At 40.4% G+C, this 26776-nt stretch overlaps 1 protein-coding gene across 1 annotated transcript; it reads left to right on the top strand.

Annotated features, from left to right (window-relative positions):
• The first annotated feature begins 7 nt into the window (after positions 1-7).
• FAM159A (family with sequence similarity 159, member A) lies at positions 8-22220 on the top strand. Its single transcript, XM_010582366.1, has 4 exons — positions 8-238; positions 8613-8752; positions 16796-16874; positions 21807-22220. The coding sequence occupies exons 1-3, from the start codon at positions 57-59 to the stop codon at positions 16825-16827; spliced, it is 354 nt and encodes a 117-aa protein (XP_010580668.1). The 5' UTR covers positions 8-56; the 3' UTR covers positions 16828-16874; positions 21807-22220.
• The last annotated feature ends 4556 nt before the right edge of the window (positions 22221-26776 follow it).

Below are 26776 nucleotides of genomic sequence, written 5' to 3'. Positions count from 1 at the left end.
GCCCGGGTGCCGCCGGAGCCGAGGCGCCGGGCAGCCCGGCGGGCGGCCGCCGCACCATGAGCGCCGAGTGCAGCAGCTACCTCAACGCCGACAAGGTGCTGGTGAGCGGGTTCAGCTGCCCGCGGACGGGCGGCGACGCCGGCGCCGTGTACTGCTGCGGCTTCCAGGACGTCAAGTACTGCTGCGATGACCCCCACAGCTTCTTCCCCTACGAGCACAGCTACATGTGGTGGCTCAGGTAGGGGAGCGGCGGCCGCACCCGCCCTGCCCCGGCACGGTCCCGATCCCGCATGGCGGGCGGTGGGGAGGCTCCGGGCGGGCGAGTCTCGGCGGCCCCGCGGGACGGGAGAGCCGTGTTCGCCCGAGCTTCCCTCTGGGTTTGCGTTTCTGAGGTACTTGTAGCCGGGCGCTTTCAGGCTGCCTTTGTCCCGCTCAGAGTAGCGGTAGAGCTGCAGCTGCTGCCCAGAGAGACTTCTGCTTCTGCCAGGGTGGTTTCTGAAAGAAATACCTCGTGGTCTTCGTAAGGAAGCACTGGGAAACGCTCAGTGCCTGTGCACAGAGCATCCAGAGTGTCCCTCCGTCCTTGTAGTGCGAGGGGAACAACTGTCTCGGGGCCTGAGCGTGTAAGATGCTGCGTGCATAAAGTTCCCAACGACTTTAGCTACTTTTCTGTGTGTAGTAAGGTCAAGCACTACATAACTTTTCACTCGGAAGATGGCAGATAATTAGACTTGGGCTGTCCTGGGTCAGTGCGAGGGTCCACCTGGCTCTGACTGGATCTCCAGCAGCTCAGTCACTGCTGCACACAGCCAGCCTGGCTGCTTTCTGTGCCTGGTTCCCCTCAGGCTCTTCAGCATCCACGCGGTGTTAGGGTGTTAGTACACCTCTGTATGGTGCTTTCACTAGCTTTTTATGGACTTGTTATCTTACTATTTTATGGACTTGCTTGTACTGTTTGAAGATACATCCTTTTATCTCTTTTATATTGTTTCCTACTGGTTTTCTGGAGTGCCCTCTGGTATTAGTATTGGGAGATTTGGTGAACAACAGTTGCATGTTCAGTTTATGCACAATGTTCAAAATTTTGTGTTTGGTGCGTCAGTTCTCAGCTTTCACCTCTCCTGAGGTGAAACTGAACAGTCTTAGTCCTTTTGGATTATCATCAAGGCAGATCCTATGTCCCTCTGATCATTTTAGTTGCATCTCATCCATACCGTTTTTCACTCCACAGCCCTGCCCGTAGAGGTGCATAATCTGGAGCTGCGTGCTCAAGATTTGGGTATGGGAAGATTTTACACAGTGACAAAATGCTGCCTTCAGTCTTGCTCTCAAAATCCTTCCTGTTGGTGGCCAACGTTTTGTTAATGTCTTTGGCTGCTGGTGCACATTGACTCTGTAATTTCAGTGAGCTATCACTGATGACTCTAAAACTTTTCTTGAGTTCAGAACTGCCAGTTCTGAGTTCATTGTCATGTAGCCTTGGTTTTGTTTGTTTATACATTACATTAGTATACATTGAAGCTCATCTACATCACTTTTGCCTGCTCACTCAGTTTTCCACAAGTCTTCTAGCATTCCTTGCCCTCATACCATATGATCACTTGTTTAGGATCATCAGAAACTCAGATTTCATTCTTCTCCAGGTTATAGATGAAGACACTGAGTAAAATCAGTCTCAGCACTGATTTATGGTGACTTTTCTTTGTACTGAAAAGAGACCAGTTATCTCTGTGCTTTGCTCCTTATTCTTTTAAGCAGCCTTGAATCTGTAACAGAACCTTTTCCCTAATCCTGTGTCAGTTCACTCTTTTTAGTCCCACCTTCAGTGTGGGTCTTTGTCAAAGGCTTTTTGAAAAATCTAACTCTGGCCACTGGGTTCCTTTATCCATCTGCTTATTGACACTTCATAGACTCCAGCAGGTTAACAAGGCAGTATTTTCCCCTCATAGTAATGCAGACTCTTTAGTGAAAGATTTTATGTTGGGAAGCAGCAAGTGCCAGCAGCTTCCTGAGGGCAGAGTGTGGTAACGAGGTGGATGGTGGTGGTGGCTTCACCGTCAAAGGACCTGTCCCTTGTATCCAGGTAAGGTGAGCGGGGCAGGCCTGGGCGCTGTGGCTTGGGGATAATAGCCAGTCAGATGCAACCCTGTGCAACCCAGATGCGCTCAGCATCCTGGCATTGTGTTTGTCTCTTGGCTTAGTGATATTATTCCTTTTTTTACAGACCTTTCTGTCTTGCCAGGGATGGAGGTCAGATTTACTAGTCTGTAGTTCCTAGGTTCTCCTCTAGAGCCCTCTTTCAGGTTGGAGTTACATTCCCAGGCTACCAGTCCTCTGGCAGAGCCGACTTATGTATTGATGGGTTGCACGCCTTGCCCAGCAGTTTTGTGATTTCACATATGAATTCCTTCAGGGCTCATGAGTGAATGCTACCCAGTACTATGGGCTTACTCTCACTTAATTTATCTTGTCTAATATTTAGTGTATAATTATTTAAAATCTACTTTGTCTGGTACAAATAGTGGGTTGAATGTGGGAATCTCCCAGCCATCCGCAGCTGTGACTGACACAGAATTACACAGTGGGAGACACTGATACGAGAAGACATCTCCAAGTGTCCTTTTTCACACTTTTCTCATCAAATACACATACTGTTTTAATGTTATATGATATTTTTGCATAGTCTTTGACTGTTTCAGTCACAGGAAGCCTTCTCAAGATGGCAGAACTACTGAAAGATTAAGATAAAGTTTTGCTCTTGCATCTGGATGAGATGTAGTGAAGGCTGTTAAAGCTTGATCTTTTCAGAAAGTACCTCAAAGAACAGGATCTCATGAGAGGCTTTAATGAGGCATCTCTCTGAAGGATCTTCCTTTACAAAGATTTTCTAGGGTCTGAGAAGTGTGACTGTTTAGCCTCCACCTAAGTCAGAAATTTGGGTCAAAACTTTGAAACTTCAGGATTTGGGGGTTTTTTTGGGTTTTTTTGTTTGTTTTTTTTCCCCTCTTTACAATGGCCCTAGGCTGCTGAAAGGATCTGAGCAAATTGCAATTGGTGGGGTTTTGGTTGGGCTTAACTTCTGCCATAACTGTCTATATCCATTGTAGAGAAGAGGTGAATAAATACAATTTACCTCTCTAAGCAATGTTACTTGAAACTGAATTCAAAATTCTGTTTTCAGAAGTGTTTTCCAGTAACAAATCAAATCACAATTTTTAGTTACTAGCATACTGGGAACCCTACAGTATTACAGCACTTTGAAAACTGTATACATTTGCACATGATAGTTCCATTAGGAGTTTAAGGTAAACATAAAAGTAACATTTTTCTGGTCTCTTAGAATGTTTTGGTGATCATCTCCTTGCTTGTCTTTGTCTCAGACCGTTACTTGTATCAGTATGTAACAACCATATGTTAAAATAATCCTTCAAAAGCTTCTTACAGCTTTTGAGGACACGCTTTTAAGACTTGAAAACCCTTAAGACTTAAAACTATACAAGAGTCAGCCAAACCAGCTAAGTCTGGAGATTGAACATACTGAGGAAGGGAAAGGAGTTGGAAGCTCTGATGGGGGAATTGTTGCAGGTTTTGCTTTATTCCAGAGCTTTAAGTTTCTCATCCTGAATCTTTGTTTACTTGACTCCCCCCAATAATTTGAAAGCAGTGACTGAATGCACCAACAAGTGGTTGGTGGCATCTCAGGGATTACTTCTGTTTGCTGACACAGCAGGTAGAATTTCAGGAAGCTATTGCATATTTCTCTTGTGTTTTTCCTGCTGTGGGACACGTTGCTAGACCAATTGGCAGCCAGCTCTGACGGAAGCAGTTCATGGAGAAACCAGCAGCCTAGGCAACCTGAAGCAATAGTCACTTGCAGGCCTATGCTATTCTTTTTTTGCCAAATCATTACTGACTGTACTATGTTTAGAGCTATATACTGCACTATCCCTTCGGAAAATGGAACCATCTTTTCCCCTCCCACTCCTGCAAAAACTGCAGTATTTGACAAGTGCACCCTAACCCGCTGTACTAGGAGCTGCTGGACAATCATAAATAATTGACCTTTGAGCAACTCTGACACATTTCCTACTTTGACCTGAATTTATTATCTGTAATTCAGATTATTAATTTCTTACTTATCCTTTCTTTTTTTGCTGGTACTTAAGATCAAATAGTATAGTATCTTTTTTTTTTGTTAGAGCAGCCTAGGTTCCTTTTCTATATTTCTTGAAAAGCTGACCTCATTAACGAAGAGTGAAGGATGTGCATTTTCTATCTCTTATAGCAGTCAGGAGCCCATGGAACAGGGAAGGTAATGTTAGTAAAAGGCAAGGGTGTACAAAATCCACCAGAAGGTTATGCAGCTTTTGAAACCACAAAACAAGATGCCATAAAACACTAGTGAGCAAAACACTGAACAGCTCACCCTTCAGAGCCATGGGCTGTGCATGCACATGCAGTCATCATGACACCTGCTTTACCTCCAAAGCTGAACGGAAGGGGAGAAATGCTGAACATGTATTATTTGTACTGAACTGTGATGCTGTTAGGTTCAGTCAGCACCTTCTTTGTTTCTAATTGTTTTAAAGTATTTTAGAATTATTTTTGTCACTGTTCAATTAAGTTTTATTTTGCAAATTTAATGGCTTCTTTCAGTATCAAATAGAATTACAGTATCCATTCCAAATCTGTACCTTTTATAAATTTCATGTAATATGTATTTGATTAAAACTCTGGCAGGCCAAATATAGATTTTACTCAAAAGGCTTTATTAATTAATCGCCATAGAACCATGGTGACCTAATGCTGTAGCCAAGCTTTGCTTAGCTGTACAGATCTCCAGGAGACTGTTTTGGCTTTCCAAAATAGCAAGTCTTTTGTTCCTATATGCCCATTCTTCCAATCTTCTGGGAATGTTTATCTGTTTGCTTTGCAATTACAATGTACAACATATCCCTGCAGCAATGGCATTAGGAACATTTGATTCACTTGGATCCGGATGACTCATGAGTGAGCTTCTTTTTACTCTGTCAGTGGGCATGCTGCATCTGCTTAGCCAGTATTTAAATTTTTCCTAGCTGTTGTTGGTGCGGATGGACTAATTTTATGGACTGAAGATAAGACTGAAGATAGCTGAGCATGCACTCACAGAAATGTCGGTGACCCACTAAGCAGCTCTCTGGACAGCAGCTTGGGGAGCCCTGGGGAGTCTGCTGAGAGTGGAGCCTCTCTGCTCAGTAAAGCCCTTGGCTGCGTAGAGATGCGTGGCAGTGCTGCAAGTGTGTGTGTGAGACACTCAGTGTAATAGCAGTAGGAGGGTCAGTGAAATGTGTGGCACGGCTGTATCTTTATTGTATGTAGAAAGTAACTTGGGAGAGTTCTGTTTGGTCTGTGGATCTTCCTCCAAACTTAACATTGCTCATGTTCGAAGAATTGCGCAAATGCTGCCAGGGTTACCCCTAGGCCTTCATTGCTGTTTTTATGCTAGATCATCGTTTTGGGGGTGGGTTGTTAGTGCAGAGGTTTTCACTTGCTAATGAGGCCACAGCTGTGGGCAAGAGTGACTTTTTAGTTTGCTTGTTTAATGTCTCTGCTATCAGAAGACTGACCTTGAAGACACACCCTGAGTCCTGTGGACTGTTACCATGTGGACTGCTGGGTGGACTTTAAACAGGTAGTGTTTAAGGTAAGGAAGGGAAGATGGCAAAATGTTTTTAGCAAGGGCTTTTCCAGATGGATATGCAGCACCACAGTAATTGCTGTAGAAACTAGAGGACATGTTGAAGGGCTGTCTTTACTTTCAGAGCAGGGAGATCATTAAAATGATCAATAATCATAGTTATTTTGGTATTTTGTTTCTGATAACAGTTTCAACTATTAAAAAAAAGAAATAAAAGATTGTGTTCTGGTTAAGAAACTTCAGTGTTCAGAGCTGTAGAAGGCATACTAAATTCCTCTGAATTAATTCAATAAATTAAGAAGCAACTCCCTACCCCCAAACTTTAATGCAAAATTAACCTTAAAGAAATTAATCATACATTCTAAGAGGGTTGATGGCTTCAGGACATTGAGAACAATCTGGTATTGAAACATTATGTTTAAAAAGAGTAAGTACAAACTGAATCTTAGTTTCTGATTGATTTAGGAAGTGGAATCCAGGGTGTCTATTTAGCTTTGTGATGCTGATCTCCATGTTTTGGGTGAGATCTTTTCACGTTGCTGCTGGACCATGGCAAACACTTCTAGTGGCATGTAACCTATGATAAGTCTTTGACCTGTAGTAGGAAATACTGGAGAATTCCTCAGGAATTGCTTTTCTTACTTTTGCCATTTGTAACTCACAAAGCATCTTAGACAAGTTATGTAGTGATACTGAAGATGCGTTGTGCTGTACAATACACAACTGTATTGTTAACGTTGTCATCTACAATCGAATGAAGGAGAGCTACAACTGAGAAGTAATAGATGCCCAAATAGAAAAACGTGTAATCATTAATTTGTACTTGATCTATTCAGCTTTAGGACAGCTGACTCTGCTTAATGTTTGCATAATGGTGAGCACTGCAGACTGTTACTTAAATGGAATCTTAAAATAGGACTAGTATTGACATGACAAAAAAGCACAAATACCTGTTTCTGAAGAGCCTTTGGGTTTGTATTGCTTCCTCAAATAGATTCAGCTGTGGAGATAATTCTTGGTTCAGTGGCTGCTCACCTCAGCCTCCTGTAGGGTAGTGTATTTCTTCTGTTTTGTCCATTCGGATCAAGGTGTTCCAAGTGAAAATGCAAAAATGAGGCCAGAACCCAGGTTAGATCTCTGACTGTAAGGACGTATTCAGATTCCATATTAAGCAGAATATTCCTTGCCTGTAAGTTTTGTTTGGGCCAAAAAACAACAAGGAAAAATTTGCTTAATACGTGCATATATACACAAACATGTAAGGACACTCTAGTTCATGCAGATGATAAATACCATGAAAAATCTTTGTAAGGGTAAAGCTATTCTTTCCAGAACCAATTTATTATCAGCATAATTATTATTTTAGTTGTGCGTGGAGCTAAGTGTTCCACAAACTTCATTAATGGATCTGACTGATAACTAATGAGAACTGCATCTTAAAGTCATGCCAATATCTGCTATTCTCATCCTGCTGAGTTTTTAAGAGTTTCTCCTGTGGACATATCTGTCTACTGGGGTTATGGGAGCTTGTAGAGAAGCTTTGCAATAGCTTGAATGTAAAATTCATAAAAACATCCTGAGGCACAACTCTTCTCATCTCCCTGCAAGGCCACAGTAGAATTGACTTCTCGCTGATAGTGGTGATATATAAAGGCATTTTTATCACTAAAGGATGGAGTTCATAGAATTTAAGACATTCATCTCTCTTCTGTCCTTTTTACATCTGTCAAAACTGTAAATATACCAGAGTAGTAATATAAGGTTTCTCAATCCTCGGACTCTCTTAATCTGTGACCAAAAGGCTGCCGTTTAATTTCACTAGAAGTTGGTGTCTTTGGCTTGGACTGTAGAATAGAGGACTGGAACACTGAAGGCATCAAATGGCTTAGGAGAGGATAGTAAATGATAGCTAGACTGTGTTGCAATTGGTCCTTTATTTCATCATGAGAATTTTATATTAGGAAAATACTTGAAAAGAAGGATGGGAAATAAGGAAACTACTAAAGAGATTTCTGTATATACATACACTGTCTCACTGAATGTCTATGGAAGAAGTATAAGTAGCTTCTACCCTGCAGAAGTAGTATCTTCATGAAATCTGCATATACTACTGTATGTTTGGCCTCCTGAATAATTAAGTTCCTGCTCCTTTGATGCCTGTTATATTGTGCGTAAGTTAACTCATCTTTAGTTTTCTTTTTACCCTGACAAAGATCATGGAAGAACTTTTCCAGTCTTGACTGGAGATTTTTTGACATTAACACAAGGGCACAGCAGTGATCATAGTACTCCACCCTGCTCTACAGAGCTGCTAACAGAATTGAATAACACGGCTTGCATGTTTTTCCTCCTACTTTTTATGGGCATGTCATCCTTGGTGAGAAGTCTGTGACAAATGTGTACTTTGCTTAAAGTGCTCTCACAGGCTCTTCTTGCAATAAAAATGGCATTTCAGGCTGAAAATATAGCTTTAATAGTCATGTTGTTTGAGAAAAACGAGTTTGCATGGACTGCCTGGAGCTCTGGAATCCCTCTTTGTGTGTGCATGTGGTATTTATGTGAGATTATGCATATCGGGGAATATGCACTGCACTGGAGAAGTTTTTGATCTCACCGATGACAGTCACTGCATGAAGTTATTTCTGATTTTCATAAACACAGTTTAAATCAGACTCAGGAGCAGTATGCATAGGTAACATGAAATGTCATCGAGGGCCAGGTGTTCAACTGCTGTGTAATGACATTGACCCTTCTGAGGGCAATGAAATAATTCCAGTTTATGCAACTTACGTATTGAGCTCTAAGCTTTTGTTTACAGTAAAATACACAGTCACTCCCCCACCTGAGTAACCTCCAGACATCATCCTGACCATTGTTTTAATGGGTATCCCAGGCTGTTTGTACACTTAATTTCTTTGTTTTTCTTTCTTAGTGTTGGAGCACTTGTGGGCCTGTCGATAGCAGCAGTGGTCCTCTTTGCTTTTATCATCACTGTGTGTGTTCTCTGTTATTTGTTTATCAGCACGAAGCCACGCAGCAAACTGGATACTGGTTTAAGCTTACAGATGGCAGGTAAGACCAGTTGTTATTGACATATATTATCTCCTGCAGAGGAAAAGCCTTATTCTGTCTTTAAATGGATGTGGGGGAATCCAACAGCACGTATTTTCTTTCTGATGGGGACCTCAAGATATACTCAAGCTATACTGCTGTTTTACCTTCTGAATGAAATCTGTACCAAACTCAAATGAAAAAATTTAACACAAGCTCAGTATATTTATTTAGTAGTAGGAAAAGTGTAAAACTTCACAATACTGAGTAAGGGTGCAACAAGTAATTCCCTTTATCAGGAAGAGGCTTAATGAGTTAGTTGCTCTGGATTTCCTGTCAAGAGTACATAAGCATATAGTAGTGATTTCATTCTAGGAATAAGAATCTCAGATGAGATTTTAAGTGTATTTTCTTGAGACAGAGAGAGATCATTCTTTTTTGATATTGTGTGTAAATGAATTGTGACATTCATCCTGACATAGGATCTAGTCTTTGAAATCTAAGACTCTTTGCTTCAGTCCCAGTAGTCCATACTTTTGTACTCAAACTGCATTGGCGGATGCCTGCAGGAACAGTGCATGTAGCCAGAGCTAGCCCACTGGCATGGGAAAACCTGTTGCTGCTGTTACATTTCACTACATTTGTGAAATCTAACTGCAAATTTTGATGGTGGGATGGGGTGTGACAGGTTTTGCCCTTTGTCTTGGACTTCATAAATGTTTAAATGTGGCTTTGGTAGTTCAACCAGTAAAGTTGTAGGAAGGGCATGTTGTACTTGTTTAGGCCTTGAAGTTGAACAAGTTGAAAAAGGGGAATAATTATTGGAAAAAAGTCCTCTTACCTCAAATTCTTTTTTTTTTAGCTAGTTTTTAAAATGCTTCCACACCTGCATGGCAATAAATTACCAATGTGTTACTGTAATTATAGCCTATTACACAGCAGTATGCCCCCCTCCTGAATGTTTAGTTAACACAGTCCACTTCATACCAACTTCCTATGTCTTGTTTTGTTCTCCAGAGAATGCAGGCTTTGGTCTAAAAGTGGTTTATAGGGCCATCAGGAAATGCAAAGCCTCACTTTGGAGCTATATAAGCTGAGCAAGCTGCTGAAGTAAAAGTCACACATTCAGCAAACTGGTACTAATCTGCAAATTGAAAACTTCACACCTGTCCTGGAGAGAGAGAGTAGAAATAAGACCTGCTACCTAGAATGGCCTAAATAAACTCTTGGGTGGGATGAACAAAATGCCTAGTGATCTTTTTACAAGATGGTTGTGTTCTAATTATAAACTGGCATTATGCTTTTGAAAGTGTTGCTGTTTAACTTCTTCCCTCAGGTTTGCCTGCTATGGCGTGAGCTCTTAATCCATTGCCAGGACAGCAGTGCTGTTTTTCTCATGCTTTGTATTTTTGTGCCAGACATGTTTGGCATATGGGGAGCTGGGAAGGAGACAGGTGCTATTGCACCGCTGCTGCCAAGTGATTCCATCTTTCTCTACAGACTCGAACCCTGCTGCAAAACCACATCCTGCTTTGGCATTAGAGATCATTCCCCTCTTCCTGTCGTGAGACGAACAGCATCCCAAGCTCCCCAACTGATGACCCAGCATTCACGTAGGCATCCTGTCTCTCGTGATTCCAGGTGTTACAACTCCAGGAAGCTGAGAGATCTTTGCTTTTTCCTAACCATCTCCTGTGTTGTTATGAGCTTTATTCAGACTGCATTGCTTTGTATTTAAACACTGTTTTGACTTTGCTCTCGTCCTGTTTTTCACTTTTGTTATTCTGGTTCTTTGGCTGCTCTGAATGACAATTGTTTCACATCTAAATTCTGATAGCTTTAGCTGTTGATGAGGTGGGTTGCCAGAAATTGAAAGCCAGTTCCTTTGCCAAGGTTGAGATATCTTTGAAAATGCTGAAGGATTTCATTGACAAGCCCGAGTGCTTATCTTCGTCATACTTCGGTTTCTGTTGCATGGAAGTCATGCAAGGTCTGAGTATCTTATGAAATGATTGGTTAGCTGCTTTCAGGCCTAGGGAACAGTAAAGCAGCTTCTCTCCTCCCCTTTCAGTTCTGAGATTTGAGAGTAATCATATATAGGCAATAAAAATGAATTAAAAGAATTAAAACAGTTTTTAGAAGCTTCAGAAAATTTTAGGCCTGAGGACTGTGAGTTTTAACTGTGAAGTCAGTTCAGCCCTGCTTTTTCTGAATGAGCATAATCTTGCCTTTAGAGGAAGGCTGTGTCGCATTAGGTGTTGTGCAACGTCTGTACCCCTGGAGCATTCACAAAGCACTCATTTATGAAAGCAATATTTTTTATTATATTCAATTTCACTCATAATATATCAGCTCAGTAGGAGTTTTGTATTTCATTAAACATACAATTGATTATTGTATACCTTTCCTCCCTCATGTAATAGTCAAAGTTGGTCATTGTTCTGTGGGGTCATCTGAGATCTCCTAAATATAGAAGTGGAATTGTTGAATTTTTACAGAACTAATTTCAAGATCGATCATAAATCTGTTAGATAAACTGGATGTGCGGCCTTTGTTAAAGTTTCTGATTCTGCAAAAGGCAGATCAGCTGGAATTTGCCTCTATTTAGTCTTGAACAAATGGTCTTCAAGAGCATCAATACAGATATTACATACGGGGTTCCCAAGTTAGCTAAGCATGTTGTTAGTCCTAGCAAAAATTAGCATTTTAATCTGAGAACTGAATTTCAGGAAAAATGAGCTCAGTCATCAGTGTAGACCAGGAGTAACTACTTAAATGTTAATGGAGTTATATTAATTTCTATTTGTAGTATCATAGTGTAGAGCAGAGAGTAGATCCCTTATATGCAAGACAATGTGTACAGGCAAATGAAAAGATGCCATATCTCAAGGAGTTTAGAGTCTAGTTTCTTGTCAGATCTAGTATTTCCCAATAAAAAGCAGCAACCTTCTTTCTTTACCTCTTTCAGTGAAATCCTCTCCTTTTACAGGCAAAATCTCAGCTCTTTATACATTGCTTTCTTATTGTTTGCACTCTGCCTCAGAATGCAAGGTTCACCTAGGATTTGGTGTGTGGGTTGATGGTCTGCCTTACTGAAGTGTCATATTCTTCACAGTTTTTCCTCTCTTTATCCTCACAGCTACCTTTCTGAAGTAGGGAGATGCTATTAGCCCATCTCACAAGGAGACAGAACTGCAGGGAAGTGTCATATTTTTAATGCTTTGTGTGTCAGTTTATACATTGATCTCAAGTGGAATTTTGAAAGGACATCACTAACCAGAAGACCTTTGTCCTTTTGCTTATGACACCACTAAAAACATAGCTCTAAGACTAGCTTGAGACAGGAATTCTGTGGTAAAGAGAATTGAGCCATGTTTTTTGAGTCCAAAGTGAATATTCAAATCATTGGAGAATATAGTTTCTTAGCATAGTGAACTTGCTTTTTAATCATAACAGTTGCTTAGTAAGCTCTTTCTGAGATGTTGTGGTTTAACCCCATCAGCAACTAAGCACCACACAGCTGCTCGCTCACTCCCCCCCTGCCTCTGTGAGATGGGGGTGAGAATCGGGGGAAAAAATAAATTAAAAAAACTTGTGGGTTGAGATATAGACAGTTTAATAGGACAGAAAAGGAAGGGAAAATACTACTGCTACTACTAAGAGAATATACAAAACAAGTGATGCGCGATATAATTGCTCACCACCCACTGACTGATGCCCAGCCAATCCCTGAGCTGTGGTGCCCCCCCCCAGCCAACTCCCCCCAGTTTATATACGTGATACGGTATGGAATGTGCCTTTGGCTTGTTTGGGTCAGCTATCATTGCTGTGTCCCCTCCCAGTTTCTTGTGCACTCCCAGCCTCTGCTGGCAGGGCAGTACGAAAAGTTGGAAAGTTCTTGACTTAGTATTGTCCTGGTTTCAGCTGGGATGTAGTTAGCTGTCTTCCTAGTAGCTGGTACAGTGCTATGTTTTGAGTTCAGTATGTGAAGAATGTTGATAACACTGATGTTTTCAGTTGTTGCTCAGTAGTGTTTAGACTAGAGTCAAGGATTTTTCAGCTTCTCATGCCCAGCCAGGGCACCTGACCCAAACTGGCCAACAGTGTATTCCATACCATGGGACGTCCCATCTAGTTTAGGAACTGGGAAGGGGGGGGGCAGGGATTCGCCGCTTGGGGACTGGCTGGGGGTCAGTCGGCGGGGGGGGGGCAATTGCCCTGCGCATCATTTGTACATTTCAGTCCTTTTATTACTACTGTTGTCATTTTATTAGTGTTATCATTATCATTATTAGTTTCTTCTTTTCTGTTCTATTAAATCGTTCTTATCTCAACCCAGGAGTTTTACTTCTTTTCCTGATTTTCTCCCCCATCCCACTGGATGGGGGGGGAGTGAGTGAGCGGCTGCGTGGTGCTTAGTTGCTGGCTGGGGTTAAACCACGACAGGTATAAACACTGCTTAGCAACAACTAAAACATCAGTGTGTTATCAACATTATTCTCATCCTAAATCCAAAACACAGCCCTATACCAACTATTAAGAAGAAAATTAATTTTATTCCAGCCAAAACCAGGACAGAGAGAAAGGATCTTTTCATTGAACTTGTTGTAGGTGTTTCTGTTTCTCCCATTTGAAGGCTGGAGAACTATAAAATTGTTTCTTCCTGGTAAAAAAAGGCCCCAAAGAAATCCAAGCCCTGAGAACGCAAACTTTATGGGTTTTCCCAAGATGAAAGGGAATTTGGTCATATGCTTTGTTTTCCTTCTAACCAAAAAACTTCTCTTTGTGCAAAAGGTTTATCCCCTTCAAAATGTAGAGAATTAGAGAGTCAAGATCTCCAGTGTTTTGTTAACGCTGAATGAACGATGCTGGAGCATGTAGGGGTCATGAGGAGGACTGAGTAAAGATTGCATAATTGTTGGGAGAGGAGTGGTAAACAGGCAGAAAAGGGAGAATCTAGAGGTGTATCTGCTGCTCAGCTCTGGGAAAAGGTGTACATATGCTTCCCTTGACCTGGCAGCTGGTGGGAGAGGAGTGGTCATCTCTGCTGGCCCCTTAGAATGGGGTTTGCCATCAGAGGTAAAAAGGTAGGTAGAGACTCTCCATCTCGGTGACCCAAACAGTCTGTAAACACATTTTCTGAGTTGCCCCTGTATTTCTGCCAGTGTTAGTCCAGGAAGACCCTTGGGGTGAGGTGTCCTATACCACTGCAAAGTGAGAACAGAAAATTACATTTTATGATGGTAACTAACATTTTCCTTTAAAACTTAGCACAGAAAGACCTCTGTAATGCATTTAGAGTCAGGCAGCAGGGACCTTTGGGTTGGAGTGTGAATAGAACTGTGGCCTTGTAAATTACTCATAAGTGCTGGGAAAAATGTGCTTTAACAGAAGGGTTTAATTCCTTGTTCTTACAAAGCAGTGACATCATAGCATGCAAAAGTTCATGGTTTCATTTCATAGGAAAAACTCAGCTCAAAAACTAGCCAGATGACCTTCCTGTCCCTATTTCTCTCCTTAATTAAAGATTCCTCATGGGGCACTATTCAAATATATGAAACATTCAGATATTTTGATGAAAAAGCTCCAAACTCTCACATTTTCTCCTCCTTAGCTCAGTAGAATTATCTGACTATATTGGTTCTAAAACCACATAGCTGCTGCCTGAATTCAGAGACACTGTGATTGGGTTTTGGAGTATGCATTGATAGCTTTGCTTTCTAGTTTTATCAGTAATTTCCACTATATAGTCTTTCTGCAGCTGGCCTTAAATTTTCCCATTAGGCTACTTATCTCTTTGCCAGCCATCTGCCTCAGATATTTGTATATGGGAAAAATCAGGCAAATGGGCTCAACTGTTTAAAAAAAAAAAAGTGGTGTTTTTGGTTTTTTTTTCTTTAGGAAATGAGGAAATTTCCTATTTTGGAACTGGGAATTCAAATTTAGTTGAAGGGTTGCATTAGCTCAAAGTTATGTCACTAGGAAAGATTAAATTTGGAAATGTTTAAATTGGACTCCAGCTTTTAAATTTCCCAAACTTTCTTATAGCAGTGAGTTTTTTGCAGCTCACTGAGTCAGGTTTTTTACTGCAAAGATACCCATAGATGCTGTAAGCTGGTTTAGATATGAAATCTAGACAGGCTTCAAAACCAGGGTGCCTTACTCTAACTGATTAGGAATTTTTTTTAATTTTTGGGTTTGGTGGTTTTTGATCACAGCTGAGATAACTCACTGAAAAGACTTGGTTTCAACTAAGAACTTGGCTTACATATTATTGTACAGATTTTTTGAAATGTCAAACTATCAAATCCCATTTTGATGTTTTGAAACCAAATTGTGCTTTTTTTTTCAATTCAAACAAAATAAAATGCAACTTTGAAAACACTTCAAAAACAAATAATTCCTTTGCCCAATTGGCTTTGTTTCAGTTTTTTAAAATTAAAATACTAGAATTCTCAACTTTTAATCCCTATTGGATATAGGGAACCTTTTTTAATCCCTTCCCCACATGCTTCCTTGGACAGAAGTACCCTTCCCAGTTATGGTTATCTTTTCTCTTTGTTCTCTGTGTTGGCCCAAGCAGTGGGAAACTGGAAGATGAAGTCAGACAGCGTTGGACTAGAGGTTAATGGGAAATACAGGGAAATGCAGCCTGCGAAGAAGATTGATGAGCTCCATAAGGAGAGTTAGATGAGAAGATGGAGCAGGGAGAGGTTTTGGAGCCAGTAGGTAAAGGAGGAGCTGCAAATGAACAAGGACCTGGCTGTGCCTGGGAGCATGTGGAAGAGGGATGGGGCTAATGGGATTGAGAGCAGCAGAACAGGGAGGCAGCGATGCTGATGGGGGTGGAGAAACTCCTGAGAGGACCAGAGAGTGGAACAATGGCTGTGGGTGGACTGGAGAGCAGAGGCCGGGTGGTTGGGGAGAAAGATGAACAGGGATCCTTGCAGATGGGAAGTATGCACAGGGTTGGAACAACCAGAGATTTAGGGCAGAGAAAAGAGATAGGAGGGACTTAAAGTATGAACTGTTCATGGAGACATGAACTAGCATGGGAAGCATAGTAGCAGAAAATCAGTACTGGAAACAGGGTAAGAAAAGCAGGAAGGGAATGAAAGAATGAATATAAGGTAAGAAAGAAAAGAAATTAAGTTCAAAGTGTGGTCAGAAAAGTCTTTCCTCCCAGAGCTTTGCTTTCTCTGCTGTCAGCAGTTATCAGTGAAAACCACTGGCAGAGTATCTCTCTTCTCCATTCCTGACAGTGACCCACTGCAGACTGCTTTTGCTTTGGTTATTCTGATCAGTTGGGCAAACTCAAGTTTTCTGCCTGAATCTAAATATTTCAGCCCTTCTGCTCTGAACAAGTGTCCGTATCAGTTATCTGGTAGAATTTTAATGAACTATTATTTATTTTAACCTATGAAGTTGTGCTCTGAAAAACAATATTCAAATACAACTAAGCTTCAAAACCAAGCACTCAAAAGATGGGAGATGCCAGAACTTCAAGATTTTCTGGGCAACTGGTGAAATGCCTAGCTAAAAATTGCTTTATTTGCTCCTGTTATCCTTTTAATCTTTCTGAAAAACAAGGGTGACACTTCCTTCATGCAAAGTATTGTGAGCCTCCCCCCACGCAGTACTTTGGGATCACTGGGTGGAAGGTGCAGTGAAGGCAATAGCGACTGATCGTGTTTGGAGAGGGGTGAAAGTTTGAGATTTCTGATCTGTTTTCCTGTGTATATGGGAGATTTTTCTGCCATTTCTTTTAGGAGACACTCTGATTTCCTGCTATAAGTCCTACTTATACCACAGTGCTTCTATGTTAAACTGCTCTTCATCTTGATGTTTATTGCTTTTTAACATAAGTTAATAACTGCAGCCTCCCAGAGGCTCAGGAATGGAAAGTAGAATGACTCTGGTCTATCCCATCCTCTTAAAAACTGTAAAGGAAGAATCCAGGAGCTGTGTTTTTTTCTAGTGCAGTGCACACATCTTTGTATTACTACTTGCAACTAAAGGAAGAATAATCCTGTTAGTTTTACTAAAAATGCTTTTGTTTTACAGACAGTGAGACTAGAGGGAGTTCGATATGTTAAAAAACAGAGGCACTGGATGGATTCCACCAATGCTGTAATGAAAATAGGTACAGTGAGAACATTTATTTTCATCTTACTCTATTGTATTTATATACCCTCTGCTCTGTTTTATATGTGGTCATGCAGATATGATAAGCATTTTTCAAAATGCCATGATTCTTTATGTGGGTTTTTAGCTTTCTGAAAAGCACTAGCAAACTGTCTCTGTTTGATTTACATATACATTGCCCTGATGCTGTCCTTGCACAAGGAACTATGTGCAGAGACCTGAACAGAGTCTTTCCACAGAGAAATCTCTTCTTGATTTACTTGTACGTGAATACTCCATCATGGCTGTGTGCCAGAGAAGATTACATTCCCCTTATATTGTCTTTGTCCTTTCCCTGATGCTGTCTCAGATCACCAGAGCTTACTAAGGAGGCAGACATTGTAACTTATTATTCAAAAGAAATTCTGTAGCGATGAACTGCTAGAAAGACTCCTGTGTGACAAAGGGTAAGAGCAGTGAAGTATCTGGTGAGTAGTTTAGTCATACTCTGCTTTCTGGGGATGCTACCTATGAGTGCTGAGTCAAGTCTGATAGAAAACTGAAGAGGGTTATCTTGCAAAAAATGAAGTTTCATATGCTGACTTGATATTTTTGCTGAAATCATGTTTAAAAGTCAAACTGCCTATGGCATAGACCATGCAAAATAGTATTTAAAATGTACGTCAGTACAGATGAATTGTACTTCAGACTTAAGAGGAATTTGAATAATGCAAAAGACTTCAGATGGCATGAAACATCCATTTTACTTTCTGCAGGGGGTGAAAACTCATGGCTAAACAGCCACAGAATGTGAGAATAGCCATAGATCAACAATGTCTGTCACAGAAAGAAAAAAAAAAAAAAGTGGGCCTGTTTGCTCAGAAGTTGTTCTTAGATGAGCAGGAAAATGAATGTGTCAGAGTTCCCTGCTTCATGTATTTTCTCTTGTACCCTTAAAAAAAAGCCACCCTGTGCATCATAAGTGCAAACACATCTTTCTCAGTGCTCTTTATTATCAGCATAACAGGTTGGTTTGGGCTGCTTGTCCTCATGAAAATACTTAAGTGTAACAAAACTCATTTTGAAACTCCTAACCACCTCCACATTTTTTTTTCTGCTGTTGCAAATGAAACGGCTTGTGGGAGAAAAATGCCATGGGAAGACTAAAAAGGATCCTGCAGTCAGAAAGCCGTCTGTAGTGAGAAAATTCAAAAATATCTGAAGCAGGCGCTAAGTACTGAGATGAGACCTCAGTTCAGGACTGTAAATGTGGCAGTGCTTTCTGAAGGCCATGAGCCTCTTATTTCCTCATGCTTCAGTTTGCCTGCCTTCCACCGTGTTACAGAGACTAATGTTTATGGAGTGCCCTGAAGTGTAGCCTGCTAACCACTGTTGCTTACAGGAAGAGAGAAACAAGGAGAGAATTGAAAGGCCAGCTGCAAAGGACTTTTTTATAGGGTTTGAATGCACACATTATATAAGCACCAAAAAATTTAGAAGGTTTTTTTTGTAGATGAATTATCCAATTCTTTTTTGTTGGCAAAATGAGGCTGGCATTATCATGAAGACTCAAAATCCTTGAGACCTCTTTTTGGGCTGAAACTAGGAAAACTATGCCCTTAGACTGTGAGTCTTTTTGCTTCCAGATCCAGAATGGAAAAGCTGGGAACTTTCTGTGAAAATGAAAATGGAGGCAAGGATCTTTTCTGAACTTCAACAGATAATCTGGTTAAGTGTTGGTAGAAATTTCAGGTGTCTAATTGTTTTTTGTCCTCTGCTTTTCATGTTGTCTGCTTGTTGTAGATTTCATGCCCTCACCTGTTATGAGGAGCCACTTCACAGTGCAGTGATAAGCCAGAGAGTCCATCAGTGGCTGCAAACCTTCCCCTGCTGTGAGAAAGCTACACGTGGCAATTAGATTTGATTTAGCATGCATACTTCCTCTGCCAAATTCACCGGGTTTTATTTAGGAACAGGACCCCCTACACCCTTGCAACTTACGTAGTTCAGCATACAATTCAAGTTTGTTTGCATGCTCTTTTCCAGCAAAAGGGCAAACACAGCTCTTGGCTTTAAGAAGGGAAAGGAGAGGAACTAGGCAGCTGGAGGCATCGCTGTTAACTTGGAGTGATAATATATCAAATTATTAAACAATCGAGTTAGGCACAAGAAAAATCATGAAATCTTTCATGACGAGAAATCATGCCAAATCAGTCTAATTTCTCTCTTTGTTAAGGTAATTTTGCCTGTCAGATAAGTGGGAACAAGCAGCTATGACTACAGGTCTTTATGAAGATGCAGTCAGAGAAGTACTCAGTGGATCATTCTCAAACACATTTTTGGAGGGAAGGATGTCTTGGTACTCTATCCCAGTTGAGTAGTAAGAGCTTGGCTGAAGGACTAAAGAGCATATGTATAAAATTTATGGATGACACTACCCTGGGAAATGCTGCAAGACTCTGGGGATAAAACTACCTTTCAGAATTATCTCAGTGCCCTGGACAAATGGTCTGAAATCAAAAAAGTGAAATATAATAAAGATAAAAGCAAAGTACTGTATTTAAAAAGGAGAAATCAAATCCTCAAATATACCTAAGGGAAAATAACTAAGTAGTGTGGGGAAAAAAATACCTGGGGATTTACAGTATGCCATAAACAGAGTATTAGTGTTCTGGGCTCTTCTTTTAGTCTGACATACTAAAGAGGGGAACTATATATAGGATGTAAGGTAATAATTTGCTCCAGTTAGTGGTGGCAGTGCCTCTGTGACAATAATGCTCTTAGGTGTTGATATACTGGAGAAGAGAGAAAACTGAGAAAATTATGAAGATTTTGGAACGGTAGAACAGTCTTAAGCTGGCTTAAATCTAGGAAAGAAAAGATGAGTGACAGTGTTCAGTTATGTAGAATAGAGGACAGTGATTATTTTCCATGTCTGTGGCAGGCAGGGTAAGTTATGTGCTGAATTTCACATTGAAGTGGATCCAGATTTAGTAATAAAAATTCTTCCAACCTATAAGGGTAGAAGTAGTACTGGACCAGCCAATGAGGCAACTTGTGGGATTTTTTTCCAAGGGCATCCTGAACAGGCTAAACTCACAATTGTCAAAAGTGAGATAGAGGAAGGATCTTTACAGCCTTAGTGTGTGGGGCACTGTGTCTTAGCCCCAGGTATCCCTTAAGCCGCACCAGCAGCCCCTGTTTTTTTGCAAGACTGTCCAGGTCTGGGAAGGAAATGTCTATCAAGCTGCTCTGAGTAGAGACAGTCTTGGGTGCTGTGTCAGGCTGTGTGTGGGTCTGTCCCCTAGTCTGGAGAAAAAGTGATGGCCATAACAGGAACATCTGAGCTCCCTTCTGATCTGATATTTAATCAGAAATGCTGTATGTGGGGATAGAATAGAATATTTCAGTTGGAGGGGATCTACAATGATCATCTAGTCCAACTGCCCGACTGCTTCAGGGCTGACCAAAAGTTAAAGCAAATTATTAAGGGCATTGTCCAAATGCCTCTTAAACACTGACTAATGTCCAGTCTAAACCTCCCCCAGCACATCTTTGAATCATTCCCATGTGTCCCAACACTGGATACCAGGGAGAAGCACTCAGCACCTCCCTCCCCACCTCCCCTCCTCAGGAAGCTGTAGAGAGCAATGAGGTTGCCCCTCAGCCTCTTTTTCTCCAAACTAGACAAGCCCAAACTAGACAGTCCTCATAGGACATGCTTTCCAGCCCTTTCACCAGCTTTGTTGCCCTCCTCTGGACACATTTGAGCACCTTAACATCTTTCTTAAATTGTAAGGCCTAGAACTGCACACAGTTCTCAAGATGAGGATGCACCAAGGCTAAATACAGCAGGATAATCACCTCTTTTGACTGGTTGGTTATACTGTGTTTAACATACTGCAAGATCTGGCTTGCCCACTGGGCTGCCAGGGTACACTGCTGACTCATATTGGGCCTGCTGTCAACCATATGGCAATACTAGGGGAGAGTACAAATCTAACTTTATACATATGTCTCGTACATTTTGATTTAAGTTGGTCAGGAATGTATAACCATCCTCAGAGCCTTAAGCAGAATAAAATCTAGAATCTACAAAAAGTATCACTGGTAACTCAGATAAGCATCGTTATTCTCAATGAACCAGTATTGAATTGACGTTCTTTGCTGGTTAGGATGCTCTTTGCTGCTAGTTGCCCTCTGCCTTGAAATCCAAGATTTCATACTTCAGAACTTCTGTAAGTAGCTGAATTAGCTGAGATTTTCTGGCCAGACTTCAGTGCATGTCCATTGCTTTTTGCCTATTCAGACAAACATCTGCTTCTACACCCAGCTGTACCAACAGCTGTTGTGCTTCACCTCGGAAGCAATCCTGTTCTAATGAGTGGTAGAGTAATTTCTTTGTATAGACGTCCTGATTTCTTCAAGTGTAGTTTGGAATATATTTTGGTATCGTTCAGGATTAAAGGCATACATTGTGAGTATGTTTATCTCAAAAAAAAAAAAAAAGCACGGTTTAATGTAGGTATTGGTGGTGCAATTTCCAAGAGACAGTACATAGAAATGTTAGATGAATGACTCTGTATCTGCTAAGCCTTTTATGTTTTGTTATAGCACCATTGTGCCTTGAGCCTTTATCAGATGGAAGGTGAAATCCTCACTTGCACAGCAGAGGAGCAACAGCAGATCTACCCATCCACATGCATCCCCAGAGAAGTCATTTAGTTTTTCATAGCTGTAGTGATGCCCTTCAGAGGTGTAATTCTTCATGTGATAAAGGTTAGGACTATAATGAGATGCTTGGAAAGAAGTAATCCCAGTGAAATGCATTGAGCTGGGTGGTTTGTTCTGCCTTTGTTTGTAGGATCTCCTTATCAACTCTGCTGTGCAGCAGAGGACAAAAATCTTCCCCCATTCAGTCTAATTCTTAACTGTGTTTGGTATTTTGCAGATACAGAGCTGCATCCTTCACAAGGCCTCCACTGAGACAAGTTGTTGATAAAGCCAAGTGGCTTCAAGAGATTTCCTGAGCCACAAGGATGAACTGTGACTGTGAGCTACAAGAACCTGACTCACACTTCCAGAGGTGTTTCCTGGCTATTACAACCACTATGGATAATAATAGGCCAATCTGAAGCTGCGCTGGGATATGTATTTGTGTATGGTTACTGTACTGAGAAGTAGTATATTTTGATTTGCACATATCAGCTACTGCTGCTAGTCATTTTCATGCAAATTGTTGTCTTTATCCCATGTAATTCTAATGAGATAACACAGTTGTCAAGCAGAGCAGAATTTGGCACACCATGTTGACCAAGCCTTATTTCAAGCTTTGCCTGTGTGCCATCTTAACGTGGTGTCTTCACACCACAAATATTGTTGTCTTTAGCCAAATGTGATTGTTGGGTGCGCAAACATATGTGAATGCAGTACCTTAATAAAGTCTGACATTTGTTTGTGTTGTATTTTTCTTAATTTATCATTTTCCTCCACCTTTGTTTCCTCAGAAGATTCTCACAGATCTTAAAATTATTTTGATGGGAGAATTTTCCAACAAAAAAGTGAAGTTAGTAGAAAGTGAATTTTTGTAGGGAAGTTTTGATTTCAATAGCTGTTTTCATAGGAAACAGTAAACACTGAAATGAATTGAAATAAACATCCACAAATCTTTTGCAGGTCCTACATCAAAATATCTTGGAATATTTATTTTGAAGCAAACTTAAAAAATTTTCCAGTAGTATTCTGGTTTGGAGCACTAATTTGTGAAGTGTTGAACTTCCTTCAGCTCTAATCACACATTTTATTTCCCCAGAAGTCATTAGGAACAACCAACATAATCTTAGCCATCCTATTTGAGCTTTCAAGTCTTTCAAGCTTTTAGCCTCCAAATCATGAACATTAATGGTAATGATTTCTTTCTATCTTGTGAGGGTTCTTTAAGATCAGTGATCAAAAGAATTTCTGAAATATTTAACCATGCTGTTTATGTGAAGGCAGTAGACAGATTATATCTTCCATTTGCAGGTAAAGCCTAAAATAGTTACCTACCATGTCAGTTATGCTTCAACTTTTTAAGACCAGGTCCTTGTCTACTTTTTGGGAGTGACATCTTTGTGTGTGATAGTGCTTGAAATTTAAAATTATCTATAGCTATCTGGTATAACACATCAAAAAACTCCAAGTGTTTCTAGTCTGAGCTACTCTTAAGTCACATTACTTGTGTGAAAAAATACACTCGTGCCTCCAAAAGAAATAGAGAATGTGGTGTATGTACTTTCTAGAACTGTTTGCATGTACTATCTCACTAAACTGGCATTTGCTGCTGTGGACTTCTAGAAAATTAAAACCACATTGAATGCACAAAGAGAGTATTTTTTTTATAACAATAGAACATAAACCTGATCTTCCAGCCTCATAACTTCTCTGATTGGGACTGTCAAAGCACAGAAAGGAAAAAGACTTATGATTTTTGCCATCTGGTTTTCTTTGAGGATTCCAGCCCTGAGATGCACATTCTGGAAGCATATCCTTCATTTTAAATCACCGGTAAGAGACTTACAGAACATGAAAAAAAGAGGATTTGAGTTATTTCAACTTCATACAAACTTGAACCAGCACTTTTGTATTTTTTAAATTTTATAGTAATAAAAGATACTCTATTCTATTTTGAATGTTGCAGATCAAAATAGCTTTGATTTTTGGGCAATTTGTAAATGTTTTATTCCTCAAGTCATGAGGTTATTTTTCCTCGGATATTGGGCTTTTTATTCATTTTGAGTATCTTAAGATACCAAAGTAACAGAAGAAAAGTAAAACCAGAATGCAAAAAAATGCTTCCAGTTCTTTGCCTACGTCCAATGCCTGTTTTTGTTTTCTGGTACTGTGTTAGAAAAATCTATTTTTTTGCCCTTTTAGCTGGTGACTTTGTAATTGAGGGTTTCTAAATGTCACAACAAAGTACCTCCCATGCTGGTTTGATTAGGGAATTCAGTATGCTGCCCATAACAGCTTTCAAACATAATGTGCGGTTGCAACAAGGGTGGCTCCATGTGCTTAATAGACATAATAAGGCTTAATGTACTTGTTAGGCATAGCCCTAACTTTTGCCCTGGGAACATTTTAAGCTTAAGTTGTTTAAATGACCATAGTAAAGCAAAATCAGGGCTGTTCTGCTACCATCAGCCATACAGAAGCTAATAAAACTCACAGGAGTTGTTATGAGCATTTTTTATTGGTTTTAAAATTTGAGGAATTTTTCTAATCATAAGGGCAAAATAAAAATGGGAGAAGAATTGTGTAGTAGTATGTGATAGGCCTCATGGACTGTGGGATGTAGAAAATGTGCTTTGTCTCTGTACATTTATAGATATCAGCAGCCACTGGTTGATTTCATTGGGACCAGGCTGGCTGGGTCCCACTGGTAGTTCTGGGACTGGCTGCATCTTTCTTTGGAGTCACACTGGCAGAAGTGGCAGCTTACTCCAAAGTGATCTACCTTTCTCATCCCTACCATTCTCTAGACATTTCCATATTAATAACTAGCTATTCACTTGTAATCTTTAATCCGACTTCGGGTCTAAGTAGAAAATACCTAATCAATGGTCCCACAATATCAATCAAATACTTAATGACTTGCATAATTAATCACCTTCTTTAAGTATAATTCCTGAAAGCTTTGTTCTTTGCAATTTCTAAATTATGGAAGAAAGACCAAAGAAAAGTCACAGTTTTACTGAATGAAAACAATGTCTGTTTTAATTGTTTTCCTAATGTGACAAATGCTAGAGATCCTCAAGATTGTTCCATCCTTCAAGTTTTGGAAAAGATGAGGCAGGAAAAGCATAAAGATTCAGCTACTTCCTAGGAATGCAAATGAGAAGCTTTTAAGTTTTCATCTGTTAGCATGAAGCAGAAATCCCGTCTCTCTTAGTTTGAGGTAAGGAATTTAAAATTTTGCTAAATAGATTTAGAAGTGATTATAGCTACAAGGTCAGAGGAGTCATCAGTAGGTAGGTGTCTATGGAAGATCTACTTGTTCTTTTCTTAGCCATCTCTTTAGAAGTTTAGAAAGTTAAGAAAAATATATAAATAGACTTCATATTTTAACAGATACTGACTAGTTGGATAAAGATCCATTAATATATTGCATTAAAAGCAGAGGATGAGAGAATTCTGCAATGGACAGGTTTTTGGAGAGGCAGTTCCTAGCCATATGAAGCTATTTCTGGTTCAAAAAAGAAATCTTTGCTACACTGAGAAATTGAAAAAATTGAAAACTTGATTTGAACAACCACCAACACCAGGATATGTCCAAGTTCCCAACCACTATTCCTTTCTGGAGTAAATCCTTGGAAACAGAGTGCTGGTTTCTAGTGGTCAACAGGATTATTGCACTTAGCTTCCTTTTTCTGTTATTCTGTTGTTCCTTCGTGACCATGAGAGTGTGGTCTACAGGTAGAGATAATTGATTTTTATATATATATGTGTGTCTTTGTAGCACATTTGTGTAAAATGCCTTTGTATGGGAAGAATCTATCCAGGTATCTCTGACTCCGTAAGCCTCTGACCAGTATACTAAAATTTAGATTTTAGGTATGTTACACAGTTGCTACTTAAAAAAACCATCTTTTTAGTCTTCTCCATTATTCCTATGCTTTTTCCAATCCACATCCTTTAGAAAAACTGTTGAAGATTCTTGCTTTATATACAGAAGAGTACCTTTTGATGGCAACAGCAACACTTTGTGTTGAAATTGATTAGTGGAAACAGTGTAAGTACAAAGAGCTGCTTAAAAGCACTTTTTTTGCAGCTTATGTTTCAGGGTACTCTCACTGAAGAGTATCTTATGAAACCACAGCTTCCCTTTCCCTCTTGTTAAAAAGAAGCTGGTGGCAATATGGTATTAAGGACCGTGATTTTTTTCTCTGCTCCATTAACGGCTGAGCATTACACCAGCTGGGTCAAGCAGTGTCACCTAGAGGTTTTGGGAGCTTTTGTTGGCTGTGGATGGACTTCTGCACAGGGGCATGGAGGTGTTGATGGGACAGCATCCTGAGCCTCCTGAGCCCTCATTCAGGCAAAATCTGTATCAACTTCAAAAGGATGTGCAGAAGCAAGACCCAGGGCTTGCCCCCAGGATTAGAGGGAAGCAGCAGGGGAGACCGGGCAGCTGGCTGATGAACACCACATGTTGTCAGTTCTCATGTTTACTATGATAATCTGGATTCCACAGATAACACCTTGCAATGACATGGTCCTTTGTCATTATCTCTGCCTCCATGTTCTCCCCCTTATTTCACACAGTGTGTAGCAGATGGAAACCCTTCAGATGTTGATGTAGGGTCAAGAGAGTACCAAAATGCCTCTGCAGATGGCTTTCAAATAGCCATGGGACCTTCTGAAAACCAGGGCTCAGGTCAGAACTGTCCCTGCCCAAAGTTGTGACTTACTCCAGGGAGGAGAGTGAGATGTTCCTCTTGTTCCTGATGAATGACTACTTGGTTCTGCAAACAAATGTAAGGTAAGTACATTTCCCTTAATGAATGCACTGCAAAATTGAATCAGTATTTTTTCCTAAATGCATCAACCACAGAAATTTCCGTAAATTGAGTCTGCTCTTTTTACAATGCTGAATCAAAATGTCAAACCAGCACAACTCAATTATAGGAGAGGAAATAAAGCAACATGCTGAATACCAGCAAGTTATTTATGAAATACTTCAGATTGCCAGTGCCGTAACTACCTGTGGGAAATGAGAAAAGAAAAGAGCATATATTCAGCTGTGGGAAAATTGGCTCAGAGCAACTTGTTTGCAAAGTTTCAAAATTCGATTTTTCACCCCATCTGAGCTTTATAGACTGGTTGCACCCTTCGGTCTGTTACTGGTTTTGCTAAAGAGATTCTTTAGGTGCAAAGAAGTGA

This window comes from Haliaeetus leucocephalus, unplaced genomic scaffold (assembly GCF_000737465.1).
Source record: "Haliaeetus leucocephalus isolate CR32 unplaced genomic scaffold, Haliaeetus_leucocephalus-4.0 Scaffold848, whole genome shotgun sequence".
Taxonomy (NCBI): domain Eukaryota; kingdom Metazoa; phylum Chordata; class Aves; order Accipitriformes; family Accipitridae; genus Haliaeetus; species Haliaeetus leucocephalus.
This window is presented reverse-complemented; position numbering and strand designations above follow the sequence as displayed.